At 46.8% G+C, this 16077-nt stretch overlaps 1 protein-coding gene across 2 annotated transcripts; it reads left to right on the top strand.

The window, feature by feature from the left end:
* Window positions 1-2425: 2425 nt before the first annotated feature.
* tut7 (terminal uridylyl transferase 7) lies at window positions 2426-16068 on the top strand. 2 transcript variants are annotated; one of them, XM_056591677.1, is made up of 29 exons: window positions 2426-2534; window positions 3185-3632; window positions 3731-3885; window positions 4020-4136; window positions 4407-4584; window positions 4768-4856; window positions 5009-5060; window positions 5164-5233; window positions 5485-5611; window positions 7193-7312; window positions 7420-7539; window positions 7858-8035; window positions 8156-8850; window positions 9367-9517; window positions 9915-10001; window positions 10133-10254; window positions 10416-10473; window positions 10634-10737; window positions 10858-10947; window positions 11056-11169; window positions 11469-11546; window positions 12668-12845; window positions 13150-13197; window positions 13303-13394; window positions 13505-13620; window positions 13903-14096; window positions 14406-14494; window positions 14699-14762; window positions 14882-16068. In XM_056591677.1, the coding sequence occupies exons 2-29, from the start codon at window positions 3200-3202 to the stop codon at window positions 14938-14940; spliced, it is 3978 nt and encodes a 1325-aa protein (XP_056447652.1). In that variant the 5' UTR covers window positions 2426-2534; window positions 3185-3199; the 3' UTR covers window positions 14941-16068. The 2 variants fall into 2 exon arrangements, with proteins under 2 accessions (XP_056447652.1, XP_056447653.1); XM_056591678.1 differs by lacking the exon at window positions 14699-14762.
* The last annotated feature ends 9 nt before the right edge of the window (window positions 16069-16077 follow it).

Here is a 16077-nt window from a genome sequence, read left to right as displayed (position 1 = left end):
CGGGCCTCATAGAGCCCTCAGATAGTCCCTGGGCAGTAGCCGTGGTGATGGTGCCTAAGAAGGGGGGTAAGTGGAGATTCTGTGTCGACTACAGGCCACTTAACGCAGTGACGAGAAAGGATTCCTACCCCATCCCGCGCATTGATGAGACCTTAGATGTCGTAGCTGGGTCGTCCTGGTTCTCCTCACTCGATCTCTGCTCTGGCTACTTCCAGTGCCCTCTCACCCGTGATGCCAGACCCAAGACTGCATTCTGCACTAGCAGAGGATTGTGGCAGTTTCGGGTCCTCCCTTTCGGTCTCTGCAATGCACCTGCAACCTTCGAGAGGCTGATGGACAGAGTGCTCGCAGGCATCCCCCGGCAGCAGTGTATCGTCTACCTGGATGATATACTGGCACACGGGGACTCCTTCGAGACAGCACTTGCTTCGATGCCTCAGGTTATGGAGAGAGTAGCTGTGGCGGGCTTGAAGCTCCATCCTGATAAGTGCCATTTCCTGAGGAGAGAGGTAACTTTCCTTGGGCACAGGGTGGGGGGAGAAGGCATTAGCACCATGGAGGACAAAGTGCAAGCTGTCCAGGATTGGCCCACCCCCACTGACACCAGACAGCTGAAAAGCTTCCTCGGACTGGCGTCTTACTACAGACGCTTTGTGAGGGGCTTCTCCTGTGTGGCCGCTCCCCTGTTCCGCCTGCTACCGAAGGACAGGGAGTTTGTGTGGGCAGAGGATTGCCAGTCTGCTTTCGTGACACTAAAGGGAGCCCTCACTAAAACCCCGGTGCTCTCCCCTCCTGACCCTGCCCTGCCCTTCATCCTGGACACGGACGCTAGTAACGTTGGCAATGGCGCCGTGCTGGCACAGGAGGGGCCGCAAGGGGAGCGGGTGGTGGCGTACTACAGCAGGACATTTAACAAAGCTGAACGCCGCCACTGCGTCACTCGTCGCGAGCTGCTGGCCATCGTTAGAGCTGTACGCCACTTCAAATATTACCTCTGTGGCCTGCGCTTCACTGTAAGGACTGACCACTCCGCGCTCCAGTGGCTCATGTCTTTCAAGGAGCCAGAAGGGCAGGTCGCACGGTGGATCAAGGAGCCGCAGTCCTACAGCCTCAGTGTGGTGCACAGGGCAGGGGCACGCCATGCTAATGCAGACGCCCTCTCCCGACGCCCCTGCAGTCAGGATGGCTGCCGCTACTGTGAAAGGAGGGAGAGCCGTGAGAAGGAGCTGTGCAGCCAGGAGGAGGGACGTTCTGAGGTGGAGGTGGCGTCCCCAGTCTGCTGTGAGCTCCGAGAGGTCGACACCGCAGGATGGAGACGGCAGCAGGAGGAGGACGCAGACCTTCGACCAGTGCTCCAGTGGTTGGACCAACAGCGGCGGCCCCCATGGGAAGAAGTGGCCGTTCTCTCCCTGGTCACCAAGGGACTGTGGGCTAAGTTCGAGGAATGTTACAGGAATGGTTAAGCAATTGAAAATTACTAAAATCTTTCTGTAGTATAAACTGTAATGCATGTTGTGCATATATGGTCAAAGAAAAAAGTAGATTTAACCTGTATGCATTTCATTTGAAATGTGTTGGAAGATATCGGCATGTTGTGTTTTATACTTTCATATAATAAAGTATTTAAAAAAAACAGATTTGAAAATGTGATATTTTTTTGAAAGCCAACTTAAATTTTACATTGTAAAATTTTTTAATTATGTTGAGTAAACTTAAATTTCACATTAAGGTTACTATAAAAATATTCTTAACCTCAAGTCAGAATATTGGGTTCTAAGGAAGCAGTATCTTACTTCAGGATATAGCAAATAATTGAGTTGGAAAATAAGACATTTTAATTTGTTGTGCATTAATTTTAAGTTTGAGTCTAACTTGCTTGGGTTAGTCTAACTTGCTATTTTTATTTGAATAAACTTAATTCATTTACGTGTTACCAATTGAAGTAATTAAATTAAGTTGATCCAACTATTTTCTTTTTACAGTGTGAAAGGAAGGAAGAAAAACTAGAACTAGAATGAAAGGAAGGAAGAAGGACTAGAACTAGAATTAGAAGAACTATGCCCAATAGTGCATCACTCAATAAAAGGTTGGATTTGTTTAACTATTGGATTTTTCATTACGGGTCCTATAAGTGTTGTGGAGCAGAGAGTGGAGAACGTGAAAAACACATCTTGACTATTCACTGTAAGGGATTTGCTGTACATTTGTAGTCAGTTTTGTGTGTGCAGGATGGATATCTACTTTACAGGCTTTGTTGAATAAGAAGCTGTCAGACCAATTCTCAGCCCCGACGTTAGGTGGTGCTATTTCATCTCTATTTTTTTAATGCCAGAGTCGAACCGCGTAGCTTCGGCGTCACGAAAACAGCAGCCAATCGCAATCCTTTACGTCACGTTTTTCCAAATGACGTCTAGAAAACAACAATTTTACCCCACCCCTTTGAAACTCAAGCGCAAGACAAGGGAACATGCACAGTCAGAGCTGAGCAAGGCTTGAGTTTGTGCCCAAATATGCTGACCACATAAACGCAACAGGTAATTCGTAATCGGATGTGTGAATTGAATCAACTTTTTTCTGCTAACTTAGCTCTATTTCCTTACAGCTAGCTGCCAAGATAGCAACGTATCTATGAGAATGACCTGCCAGCTAATATTAGCCGCAGCTTGCTAGGTAGATTGCTGGGTGGCCTCGATACGCAATTTTTACTTATGTAATGTGATATGATATAACTTGTATTTGCTGAGTATCAAGTTGAGAATAACTTGCATCTGATTTAAGGACAGGACCGTCATGCAAATTGCTTTCGGAATGCTTAGCTAGGGCAATGTCATGGTGGTAGTTGATGCCTTGCTACTTAGTGGTACTACACAACGGTGCCATTTTTTTTAACCATCGTTCAACACAACAACTTAATTTATTTTAAATGATAAACTGGATCAATGGAACTAACGTTAGTCACAACTAACGTCTACCGTTTAATAACGGTTGACTGCACATTATCTACTCGAGCCGAATGTCATGTATTAAATTACTGCGGAAGAAATCTGTTTATATTTTAGAATTCATTAAGGTAAGTTTTGAGCTAATTATACATGCATGTCATTTGACTGAATGGACTGAATTGATGATTTCATCGTAGAGGGGCTATCGTTTCATTGAACATTAATTTATTTAAATGTTTTAGTTTTAATTCAAGACTATGGAAGAGCCAGGCCGGCCACGCTCTGACAAACAAGGCTCTCGGCTGAGGAACACGGCCACAGATGAGGCAGACACCTGGAGATCCCAAGAGAGTAGACATGGCTACAACCCCATACCAGCTGGAGGTCAACAGAACCGGAAGAACCAGGGAGGAGTACCATACCGCCCCAGCCCCAACAAAGGTGGGATGGGTCCTTTGAGTAGCTCCCCTGGCGGCTTCAGAGGTGGGCACAGTCCCTCACAGCAGCAGGGCGTCCGAAGTTTTCCTGGGCCCCAGAACAGGGAAGTTCGGGGAGATGGCTGGAGAGGGCACCCGAAGCATCCGCAGCAGCAACAGCAACAACAACCGCCACAATGGAGGAAGGGGGAACACATGAGGGATGAAAGGGACTATGGGAACAGGGAACCTGCTGATTCCGTTCATAATTCCGGTAAGCACAACCGATGAAGAAGGCCCAGTAAATTAGCGTGTTTGTAATGGGTCTTTGTTTTTGCAATAATGGTTTGATGTTTTTTTGTTTCTCCTTAGGTGGAAGGCGTAGGAACCGTGACCGACGGAGGGGGTTTGGAGAGGAAGATCAGGGTCCGGTAATCGATGAGTCGACGCTCTCCGCCAAAGAGTTGCAACTCCTTCAGGAAGCGGAGGAGCTGCTTGTCCAAGACCAGATCTCTCGCCTTAAAAAGGTGACGGTGAATGCAGGAAACCGGCCCAAATAATAGTTGTAAAGAAATAACAGAGATTTGTCTGATGTGGGGAATCCACCAAGTGTAACAACTTCCTATGATATAACGTCTTTACTTTTTTTTAATTTAATCAGAGGGCCCGAAACAACCCAAACGCGATGTACACCTGCTCCCTGTGTGATGTGCTGTTGGAGTCATTGTCCGCCGCCCAAAGACACTCGCAGGACAAGTGGCACAAGAAGCGAGCCAGGGTATGACCTCGCCTTTCTCAACCACTGCCGAGGCATCCTTCTCTGTCTAGGCTTACTATAGTTGAGTCTGTGCGTTCCAGGCTGAAATCTGTGTGTGCAGGTGAAAATACTTCTGGCTCATAAATCTTAAACTGACACTCATCAGTACTGGCATACGCACTGGTATCCACCATCATCTGTCATGGGACGGCGTAATCAAACTCTGATCTCAGTCTGAGTGCGTTGAACCCTCTTTGCAGAACATTCTGTCACGTGTTGATGTGTCTGTAGGAGAAGCGCGAGCAGGAGATGCTGACTGAGATCAAGCCCCCAGGCCCGGCCCAGGTGACGGAGGTGGGCACCGCCCTGCAGGCGGTGTTCACGGCGCAGGGGCTGACGGAGGAGGACGTGGCCAAGAGACAGGACATTGTCTCCACCATGCAGGCGTTGCTCCTCTCCGTCCTGCCTGGTGAGCCACCAGTGCAGATAAGATGGCGCGCCACGTTCTCAGTTCTGTGTGGGGGGGAAATTAAATGGAATGGTTGCGTCACATTGGCTGTAATTATTAGCCTACAATTGTTGTGTAATACCAGTTGCAAGCGTAAAAAAAACTTGTTTCCTCCCTCTCTCGCTCTCGCTCTCTGTGTTGTAGAAATACAGCTCAGACTGTATGGATCCTCTTGCACCAAGTTTGGATTCAAGGACGCAGACATCAACATTGACATTCTGTATCCTCTTCACGTGAGTGGTGCCACATTGAGTGACCGTGTTTTTTTTTGGTGTATGCTTTTTGGGGGGGGGGAAATCTCTGACCACTATGCTTGACGTATTCAAACACAGTTTTGTGTGGCATTCCTGTTGTGTAAAGGCTTTGACATGCAATGTGTTCACAGATGCATCAGCCAGAGGTCTTGTTGCGGGTCCGGGAGAGCCTCTCAGCCAGCCGTGAGTCTCTAGCGTTTTCTCTGAGACGACCACACCGAGGACTACGATGAGCTGTGGTTTCATGAATATTTGCGTTTTATTTGAACATGTCGTTTGCTTCCAGCTCTCTTTGTTGACCTGGATGCTGATTTCCATGCAAGGGTACCTGTGGTGATCTGCAAAGAGAAACAAAGGTGAGTGTTTGGTTTGGATATTTGAGCCATTTCCGTTTGCTTCCCCCTGCTTTGTCCGTTTTTCTTGAGTGGGCTGCGTTTCTTATTCGTCATCCAGCCTTTGACTTAGCTTTATTATGATTTTTTTTATTATAAACTTTTCAGAATACTGGTTAATGCTGTTGTAACAGGAATTCGACTCGCAGGAAATGAGTGTCTACCGCCCGAAATGTTCCTTGAGGAAAACATGCAAGTTGTTGTGTCACTCGCAGTCGGCTGGTGTGCAAAGTGAGTGCAGGGAACGACCATGCCTGCCAGACCACCTCCTACCTGGCTACTCTGGCCAATCAGCAGCCCCTCGTCCTCCCACTGGTCATCGCCTTCAGACACTGGGCCCAGGTGAGTTCTCCCACACGCAGTCCCACTCATCACTGTAGTTACCCCAGGAAGTCCAGCCCAGGGATGGAAATTAACGACGTCTCGGGGACCTCATTAATTGTCATCGTGAAGTTTTTTTATTCTCTCTCGGGTCGACCTCGGTACGAAGAAAATTTTGTGGGCGCTGACTTCATTTTTCTGTTTTAAGTTTTCAACACTTTCTGCGAACCAGAACGTGTTCGCGGCAGGTGGAAAAGACTTGTTTAATGGAAAAAGGACTGGGCTTCGCTCAATTGGCTGGCACGCTCGCGTTTGTGTTGTTCAGTGAGACAGAGGGGGTAAAATCACCCGTTCGTCATGGCGCGGGCTTTCTCGGTTCACTGGAGAAGGCGGGGCTGCGCACGGAGTCTAGACCTCTTTAGAATAATTTTCAAAGTGGACCGGCCCACAAGGAAAACAACTGATTTTTCGTCTTTGGTATCACTCCGCAAGTACCGGTAACTTGTCAACCCCAGCGTCTTCGGTTGCTAAGCAACGTCAACGTCTTTGGTGGACTATTTCTCTGCTGATCAACACTACGAATGCTGGTATCAAATAAATTGTAAAAAGACACATTTCAGTTATTTTTTCGTTTTGGCAAGTAGCCATGTAATAAGCGGGATAATGTTCTATACATTATCCCTTACATATCCCGCTGCTTCGGGTTTGCCTTTGAAGGCGTATTGAGAGGAGCGTGCGTGCGTGTGTGCGTGTGCGTGTGTGCGTGTGTGCGTGTGTGTGTGTGTCAAGGAGAAAGAGTGCTACTCGTATATTAATGAACGGAACGATATTTAGATTTCAAAATCGCTAAAAAAAAAAAAAAAGCACAATCAATTTGATTCTGTGGCGCTGTGCCACACATTATTCTATGTATGGGAAACACTGCTCCCGAATGTTTGACCCGATGACCACTTGTTTTTTTTCATCCCGACAAAAGCCTCGTAAGGACAGTTCCTCTGGTCTCTCTCGTAGATCGCACCATCTTTCAACGTCTTTGTTTAATGCGACCGCGTCACCTTCTCTTACATGATCAGCAGCTCGCGGATTCCTTTCTTTTCAGTTAAAACTGCTCATGATGATATGCTGCGTTGTCTCTTCGGAGACTCTTTTGTCTCTAACCCAAGTCCCCCCTGAAACCGCGGCGCTGTCGCATTTACATCAGAATGAAACGCAATAAACCGCAAATATGTTTAGGGTGCGGGAGGGTAAAACGGGGTTCTGGCTCAAGCAGGCAATTTACCTCGGGCAGTGTAAACGCTCACACCGTGCCGCGAAAAAAGTTGCTTGTCATCTGGAAATAAATATATTACTTCATCAATATTGTGTTTCAAGTATATCATCAGTATGTAACAACTCAAAATGTAAAAAAGATTTATGGGGACGGTTCAAAATGTTTTTCGGGACGTTTCCGGGACGGTGGTGAAAAAAAGAGTTAATTTTAACCCCTGCTCTCCAGCCCCAACGGGGCTATGTTCGATGACGTGCCTGTTTAGCAGGAAGCGGAACATGTCTGTCGGTGACGAGATTAGATGGTCTGAGTGTTGGTTGCGTCTACTGCCGTAGATCTGTCAGCTGGACTGTGCCGACGAGGGGGGCCTGCCGGCCTACGTCTTGGCCCTGATGGTCATCTACTTCCTGCAGCAGCGGACAGAACCGCTCCTGCCCACCTATCTGAATTTTGAGGTGGGTGTGTTTTTGAATATCCTCCACCTCCCCTTTTAATTTATTCGATAAATAAAAACCACCACCTCAATGAAGGCGTCGGTTCATTCTCCTCCGTTTCCCCTCAGATCAAGGAGTTCTCGCTGGGCAGGTTGGCCGACTTCAGCCTCACGCGCCTCGAGGACGGACACGTGCACTGGGCGTACGCGCCCGCCGGCAAAGACGCCTCGCTGCACGCCAAGGGCAAGGTATCCAAACTCCCACCACAACCCTGTGCAGAGGAAGTAATAAAAACAAACGTATGCCACACCCGTTGATGAGTTTAACGGCGCTGTCAGATGAAGTCTGCCAACATGTTGAATGGGTGTTGGCCAGCGTTAGTGAACTTTCTTGCATATTTGTCATCTTGTTGTCATTAACAACCATTTGGATCATCATCACTAATCAACTGGTGATTGACCTTTTTTCACAACGGTTTACATGTGACTTTTAAAATGGATAGGAGAGTAGCTTAATGTATGGATTGCACTGTTTCACTGTATTTGTGTGTTGGGGGCTCTCCTTAGGTCCCCCTGGCGTTCCAGAAGGATCTCTCCTCTGTGGCTGTCGGACAGCTGTGGGTCGAAATGCTCCGCTTCTACTCGCTGGAGTTCAACATGGTCGACAACGTCATCAGCGTGCGCACCAAAGCCATCCTCTCCCGCGAGGCCAAAGATTGGCCAAAGAAGCGCATGGCGGTGGAGGGTGAGAGCCTGTCCTTTGAAAAGATTCAAAGGAAATGTACAGAATCCAGACACAAAACGATTATGAAGTGTTTAACATGATCCTGTCCCCCCCCCCGGCTTGTATCTCTTCTGCTCTCAGACCCGTTTGCCGTAAAACGGAACGTCGCCCGCTCCATGAACAGTCCTCAGATGTACGAGTACTTCGTCCACTGCCTCAAAACCACCTACAAGTACTTCGCCCTGCCGCTCAACTCTCCCAGCACCAACCACAAGTTGGAGAAACCGCGTGGGCCCCCGAGGGGCGACAAGGCCCCCAGGCCGGACCCCGCGGCCCCGCTCCTGAAGGGTGTGGGCGCGCGTGACGCCGGCACGCCTCCGGCCCCCCGAGACCCGCTGGACTCGGACTGCATCATAGAACAAGAGGAGGAGGTGGAGAACGACCCTGAGAAGGAGAAGATGGACCTGGGCAAAAGCAGCCTCTCCGAAGAAGACGACGACGACGACGATGACGACGATGACGAAGAGGAGGAGCGAGAGCAGGAGGAGGAGGACGAAGACGACGTGTACGGCCGCCTCCACCTCGACAGCGTCACCACGGAGGACGACGAGCTCTTTGTGCTGGACGAGATCTCCGGCGAGGAGCTCCTCTCTGACGAGGAGGGTCCCGACTTTGACCTGCCGGGGTCCATGGACGAGGAGGAGGAGCAGGCTCCTCCCACTCTGACCCCCAAGGTCGCCAAGGGCGGAGCCGGCGGTGAGAGACCTGAAACCCAGAAGCAGAAGCCTGTGAGTCAGGGCTACGAGTTCACCAGGCAGGCATTCACTCGGGGCAAGGTACGTTAATCCCTTTTTTTTGTTTTACTGGCCGTTGGCAGATATATTGTTTCGTTTGTTTGTCTATTTATTTAGCTAATCAAATACATTGGTACTTGGAAGTAGGGTTGCTGGATTACTGGAAAAATCATAATCACGATTATTTTGGTCAATATTGAAATCACGATTATTCAAACGATTATTTTTGAGTTTGAAAACATGATGTATTTATTCACCATGTCTCTCCCAAAAATAACTTTGTAACTGAGAACTTTGCCTTAAAAAAATACAAAAAATGGTCAAGAAGAAAATGTTCCAATCAAAAATGATACACAGATATGTGTCCAGGTGTTCTGCCCTTTCTATAAATCATAAAAAATAATAATACAAAAACAAATCGGAAAACGCTTATGTTAATTTTCTGATCGTTTGATGCTAAAAATCGTAATCGTGATCAAAATTTGTTGAATCGACCAGCCCTACTTGGAAGCAGGGTCACTATGCTGCTGCTCCTGACGGGCTTCATTCCTCCCTCAGTCCCACATGGTGGTCTGCAGCTTGTGCAAGCGCGACGGCCACCTCAAGAAGGACTGCCCGGAGGAGTTCAAGAAAGTGGAGCTGGAGCCGTTGCCCGCCATGACGGCGATGTTCCTCAAAACGCTCAACCAAATCTGCGAACAGTGCTTCAGTACGTCTGCTCCTCTTTCTGTCTGCGTCCACAAAATACTCGGTGCAATCAACTTGTTTCAATGTTTTTAAAGGGAAATCTGTCTGAGAGATTTTGACTGCATTACGTGATCAAGGTGTGATCAAAAGATGACTTGATGGTGGAGGAGCTTATTTATCTGCCAGCCACGTACCGCTTGGTGATTCATTCGGTAAAAAGAAACACGCATTTGAGATGCATTATTCACCAAGGATGACGACCTTCAAACTAGTCCCGCTTGACAGATTATGCCATGGGTCGTGGCTTAATCCATCGGGTGATACTGCTCCCTGCGCATCAGTGGAGGGCATAAAACCATGGTGGCGCCAGTAAAAGATGTAGGTGGGTCACCCTGTCCGCTGTGCCTGTGTCTCTGCAGAGGACTTCGCACCTGATAAACCAGAGGTCAGCGTCCGAGAGCACATCCTTCAAGACGTGGAGAACTTCATCCAAAAGCAGTTTGCAGGTGAATTAACTGAGACCCTGTTGTCGTTGTTTCTGTTTTAGCGAATTCTGGTGTTGACTTTTGGTTGCATGCACAAAAAGTAAGTTTAGAGTGATGAGAACGGGCCTTGTTCCTTTCTGTGTTCTTCCTAGGCCAAGTGTTTCATTGTCCATCGGCAAGATTACAGCTATTTGGCTCATCCAAGAATGGGTTTGGCTTCCGCCAGAGCGACCTGGACATCTGCATGGTCCTGGACGGGCAGGAGACGGCAGACGTACGTACACGATCGTGGCTCGGAATCCTGTTCACTGATGGAAGCATTTAAGGGAATTTAATGTCGAACTTAAAGTCATTCATGAATCTACACTATGGTAGGGTGCGATTGCCTAATTGACCCTCTTAATCAATCTGTTTCCCTGTTTTATTGATCGGCAGGATCTGGACTGCATCAGTATTATCGAGAGCATGGCCAGACTGCTGCGGAAACATCCAGGTTAGAGACGACGCAGGATTATCTATTCTACGTTCTTCCCGTCCCTGAAATGTGAAATATTTGGGCAGCATTAGTTTCTGTTCACTTAGAGTGCTCTAATTGAACCGACGCAGGAAAGAGCGAGTGCGTCCTTACTAGTTTGGTTCCTCTGTTCTTGAAGGTTTGAGGAACATCCTGCCTATTACCACAGCCAAGGTGCCCATCGTCAAGTTCTACCACGTTCGCACTGGCCTCGAAGGAGACATCAGTCTGTACAACACGCTGGTGAGGACCTCGTACTAATCGGACGTGGTGCACGGTTTCCTTGATTAGAAGTCATTTGTCTGACCTTCCTTATCTTTAGGCTCCACCCCTTCTCCCTTGACCGTTATGCATCCTTCTCAGGCTCTCCATAACACGCACCTGCTGGCCTGCTATGCCGCCATCGACTGGAGAGTGAAGATCCTGTGCTATGTGATGAAGGTGTTTGCCAAGGTGAAGCCACAGACCGAAATAGTGAATTCCCCCGCCCTTCTTTCATGAAGGCCTTGGACCAAGATGAATAAAATCGTAGTAAATAGAAATAAAACCGTTCTGTTGCAGATGTGCGACATTGGCGACGCGTCCCGCGGCAGCCTCTCCTCCTACGCCTACACTCTGCTGGCGCTCTTCTTTCTCCAGCAGAGGAATCCCCCGGTCATTCCGGTCCTTCAGGAGGTAGACTCGCTAATTGATTCATTCAGATGTTCTACAGACACGGAAGGGCTCATGTCCTGCCACCAGGTGTGGGTGAAGAGCTCGTGGCATGACATGAGCCCTTAAAATGTTATTTTTAATGGATCTCTTTTTAAAGAATGTTAAGATTTGATTTGGGAAGTCTAAAATATGCCTCTTGTAGACATCTGAACGTTTGGAGATGGTTACGGGGAATCCAAAAAATAAATAAAGAAGTAATAAGGACGACTAAACCGTTTGTATAAAAAAAATCAACGCATCATAAACGTGTTTTCTCTCAGATTTACGATGGAGAGAAGAAACCAGAGTTGCTCGTGGATGGTTGGAACGTGTACTTCTTTGATGACCTGAAAGCGCTGGTGAGTGCCTTACTGTTTATATACTTTATAGATGTCTATCTTAACCCAGCACAGTATAGCTTGCTATCAAGGGTGTAGCTCACATAACAAATAACACATAACAAAGGCCATTGCGCAACCATACTTTTCACTCTATTCCTGGCGCTTACAGAAGCTAATCAGCAGATTATGTGGATGAGTTTCAGTACACTGAGAAGTGAAACTTGCTTGTTTCCGTTCCTCTGCTGATCAGTGATGTTACTGAGCCAGAGAGACCTTCAGAGGCCTTGAGTTGTATGGGTAGGACCCCTTGTGGTTGGTCCTTCTTTTAAATTACGCATGTCTCAATATTGTATCTCTTCATTCTTAAAGACCTGAGTGGTCGTTTTAGTTTGTACTAATACTGTCAGTTAAACGCGTTGTTAACGCAAACTGACTTTAACGGCGTAATTTTTTTTATTGTGCGATTAACGCAATTTATTATTTAAAAAAAAATATATATATATTTTTTTCTTTTTCTTTGCCTCAAAACAAAGAAGCAGTAGCCTGACTGCTATGTTCAAGGCAGTATGTTTGTATGTTCATCGTTTAATTGCACTACAGGCTTTTTTTTTTTGTATCGTCCTGTTTTGATCAGTATATGCCAATGTTGTTATCAATAAAAAAAACGTTTGCACAAGGCAAGCCGATGCACTTCACCATGTTGATGAGAGCATTAAAATGAAAACAATTAATGGGACAAAGAAATCAAGGGATATTTAGCATATAAAAAAAAATTGCGATTAATCTTGAGTTAACTATGACATCAATCGCGATGAAATATTTTAATCGCTTGACAGCACTAGTGTGTACAGAATGATTTATTGGTCGCAGAAATAGTTTCTGGTGTGAGTTTGTAACGGGTGTTTTAGAACATTAACGCAATTGGTTAGGTTGATGTCTAACCTTTTTAAAATGTTCTCGCCATGGCATTTATATTGTCACACAACACAGCCATGTACACATTGTGGTAACGCATTTTGTAAAATAAATATTTTTCAGCCTTGTATTCTTGCATTAAAAAAAGGTTGCTTTAAACAGTTTTTCCCCTCGACGGGCTACTTAAAGTCTCTTCACACGTATGTCTTTGCCCCTTTCTGCAGCCCGGTCGCTGGCCGCAGCACGGGAAGAATGTGGAGACGGTGGGGCAGCTGTGGCTGGGTCTGCTGCAGTTCTACACCGAGGTCTTTGACTTCAGGGAGCACGTGATCAGCATCCGCCAGCTGGCCCCTCTCACCACCTTCAACAAGCAGTGGACCTCCAAGTACATCGTCATTGAGGGTGGGTCCCCAGTAGCTAGTTCTCAAATCTGTGGATGGATGTAAATTCCTCACTGGTGTTATTCACTCAGTCGTTGGATGTAGCTGGATGATCTGACGTTTCACTGCTAGTTGAATGACTTTGTGTTTGACCAATAGAACCTGAACTTGTGAGCTGTATTAATATTAATACTAATAATGTGCCCCCCCCCCTCCCCCAAGAAACGTGTTTCATTTGCTGAGAATCTCTTGGTTGAAGTAGTGGGTGTTGAGTTGATAGTTGGGTTAAAGGTTTCCATATTAATGTGAAAGATTTGTCTCCACAGATCCATTCGACCTGAATCACAACCTTGGATCTGGTCTGTCAAGAAGAAGTACGTTTCCCCTCTTCTGCTTCAATCTCATAACCCTAATTAGTTTGGGCCTGCACTTTTGTTTTTCCATCAGCGACATTTAATTTCCCCCTCTCCTCCCAACAGTGACCAACTTCATCATGAAGGCGTTCATCAACGGCAGGAAGGTGTTCGGCACACCGGTCGCCTCGTACCCTCCCGAGTACCCCAGTCCCATGGTGGGTTTCCCCGAAGCCCGGAGCCGCTCGCCCTCTCCACCGAGTCCTGTGACCTGAGGAGAGCTCGAGTGCTGACCTCTTTTGTCTCGCTGTTTTGCGTTGGGTTCCAGGAGTACTTCTTCGACCCGGACGTCCTCACCGAAGGGGAGCTGGCTCCGAACGACCGCTGCTGTCGGATCTGCGGCAAGATAGGGCACTTCATGAAAGACTGCCCCATGCGCAAGAGGTAGGAGGGGCAGACATGACGAGGTCACGCATGACACAAATTAAAACAAATCAAAATATATAAACGGCCATTGGCCCGCTTGGGCCAATGGCCGTTTATATATTTTGATTTGTTTTAATTTGTGTCATGTGTGTCCTCATCCAGCCTCTAATTTCAATTTTAAATGTGATGCATATCTCAACGCATTAAGCCGCAATAACGTCCCGAGCATTCACCTTACATACTGCCATGCCTCTGTTTCTGCTATCCTCTTATCGATGATGAACGTACTGTGGTGTGCAGGTCTAGGCAGAGGCGGGACATGGAGAACTGGACGGACAACCCCCGGGACCGACAGGATCTGGCGGAGACCCCCAAGGACTCGGCAGGGCGGCAGGGGGAGCGCTGGAAGAGACCCGAAGAGAAACGCTGCTGCTTCCTGTGTGGCTCCCACACCCATATTAAGAAGGACTGCAGCCAGTACAGAGGCCCCACAGGTAATGTTAGTGGGTTCCCGGTTCTTTGGCTAGTGACTATGTTATTGGTGTTCAAATTATGGTGCATCTCTTTAGAAATATCCGGACCGTTCATGTAGTCTCTGCTGTGACATTTCCCATCTGGGATAATTAGTAAATCTCCATTTATTTATTTTTTTATTTTTTTTTCTTCTTTTTTTTATGTTGTCCGGTTTTCCACAAGAATTCAATTTTAACATTTGTATACGTACTTACTGATGAAATTACAACTCTGTACATCCTTAAAGCAGTCAAGCCAACAACTTTTATTTTATTTCTTTGGCCTTGCAGGAAAGCCGAAGACTGAGATGTCGTCCTATGGCTCCTCGCCCTCCTCATCTACTGGTTACATGAGGAATTACAGAGACAAAGACAAGCAGGTATGAACGAAGCACTCAAATGGCCGGTGTGATTCACCGTTCCTCCCGCCAGTACTCGTTACTAAATGCTTTCATTGGTGTTGAAATGACTCGAGCCTATAAACGTGACGCCCCGTGTGGCCACGCTTTCAGATGTGCTAGGATGTTTCCTTGGTGTGTCTAGGAATACAAGTAATTAATCGAGCACTTTGTTGTGCTGCCTAGGGTGGACTCTTCTCAGAGGAGAAGAAGAGGAAGCCCAAAAGTGTGATATTGGGCCCACAATCGGGTGGGTGCAAGTAGTTGGGTTTTTAGGTTATTCAGGTTATTAGTTTTCCTGTAGAAAAGTGTTTTTGAAGAATGCCTCATCGAACGTTGTTTTGTTCTGCACGGCCTTGCGCTCCACAGGTAGCCTAGCCAACTCGCACATCGGCGGCTCTGGTCATCGGAGGAGTCCAGTGGAGTGACGGGATCCCTCCGGAGTGGACGGCATCGACCCTGCCCCCCCTCCCCCCCCCTCCTTGTAGTGGTTCTCGGGTCCAGAGGGAAGGTGCTCTTCAGTTAAAAGCCCAACACGTTTGAAAGTAACACCATGGCAGCCCGCCATTGGGCCGGGACGCCCAGAGCCTTGACTTGAAGCCAAATGAGTCTCATCTATGTTTCATTTCGTTATCGTTTTAACTAAACTTCTCCTCAGAAGTGCTTTTTAAGGGTGTTAATTTTAATTTTTTTTTAAAAAGACAAGCCATGGTTTGTGTTGTTCTTGTCTTTTATGTTTACCTATAACTATTCTCCCATGGCCAGTGTTTGTTAGTGAGTTTTATTTTTTAATTAGTTTTAATAAATTTGCACTGACTAACCGACGTCGTCCGAGAGGATGGTCGACAACGGGTCCGGACGGCGTCCCTGTGTGCGTCCAGGCTCTATGTGCGCTCGCTCCTACGCCCATCCTTATGTTTTTAGAGTAGAATTTTAATTTGCAGGATAATTACACCGCCCCGAAGAGGCCAGGTTTTTTTAGAAACTGCCTCTGTTTGTGTGTTTGTGTGTGAGTAAGCAAGTGTTTTGTGTTTGTGTGAGCGAGTGTTTTTGTGAGTGAGCTAGTGTTTGTGTGAGTGTGAGTGAGTGAGCGAGTGTGTATGTATGTGTGTGAGTGAGTGAGCGAGTGTTTGTGTGTGAGAGAGGGTTTGTTTTTCGTTCTGTTTGCTGGTGGTTATGTCTGAAGACCTGCTTATCATTAAACTCAAAACATCCCCCCCCTAAGTTGGTGTCTGTTAATGGTGATGAATCTTTTATTGAAGAAATTATAGGCTGGAGGTGAAATTCTTTATAATATTGCATTGGAACTATTTTGAATTTTAGAAGCCTTTCAAGGTTCTAATGTTTGTCATGTAGGTGAAACAGTAAAAGCGATTTAGTCAAACATTTTGGATACCCAATATTTAAAAAATGGGGAAATTAGGCACTATATTGAACTTGTGAATTATATAACTGGGGAAATGTTATGTAATACTAAATTATTTGGCCAAATTATTGACCATCTTATAACATTCATAACATTGTGTGTACTTATGTGCTCCGCCTGTGACCAACGTGTGCAACAA

Source organism: Gadus chalcogrammus, chromosome 6, assembly GCF_026213295.1.
Source record: "Gadus chalcogrammus isolate NIFS_2021 chromosome 6, NIFS_Gcha_1.0, whole genome shotgun sequence".
Classification (NCBI taxonomy): domain Eukaryota; kingdom Metazoa; phylum Chordata; class Actinopteri; order Gadiformes; family Gadidae; genus Gadus; species Gadus chalcogrammus.
Note: the sequence above shows the minus strand (reverse complement) of the source record. Positions and strands in the feature narration are given on the sequence as shown.

Coding starts and splice junctions, on each gene's coding strand:
- tut7 (XM_056591677.1), top strand. CDS start 3,200: ATGGAAGAGCCAGGCCGGCCACGCTCTGACAAACAAGGCTCTCGGCTG. Junction 7,540..7,857: donor CGCTGCACGCCAAGGGCAAG/GTATCCAAACTC, acceptor GGCTCTCCTTAG/GTCCCCCTGGCGTTCCAGAA. Junction 10,948..11,055: donor TGATGAAGGTGTTTGCCAAG/GTGAAGCCACAG, acceptor GTTCTGTTGCAG/ATGTGCGACATTGGCGACGC.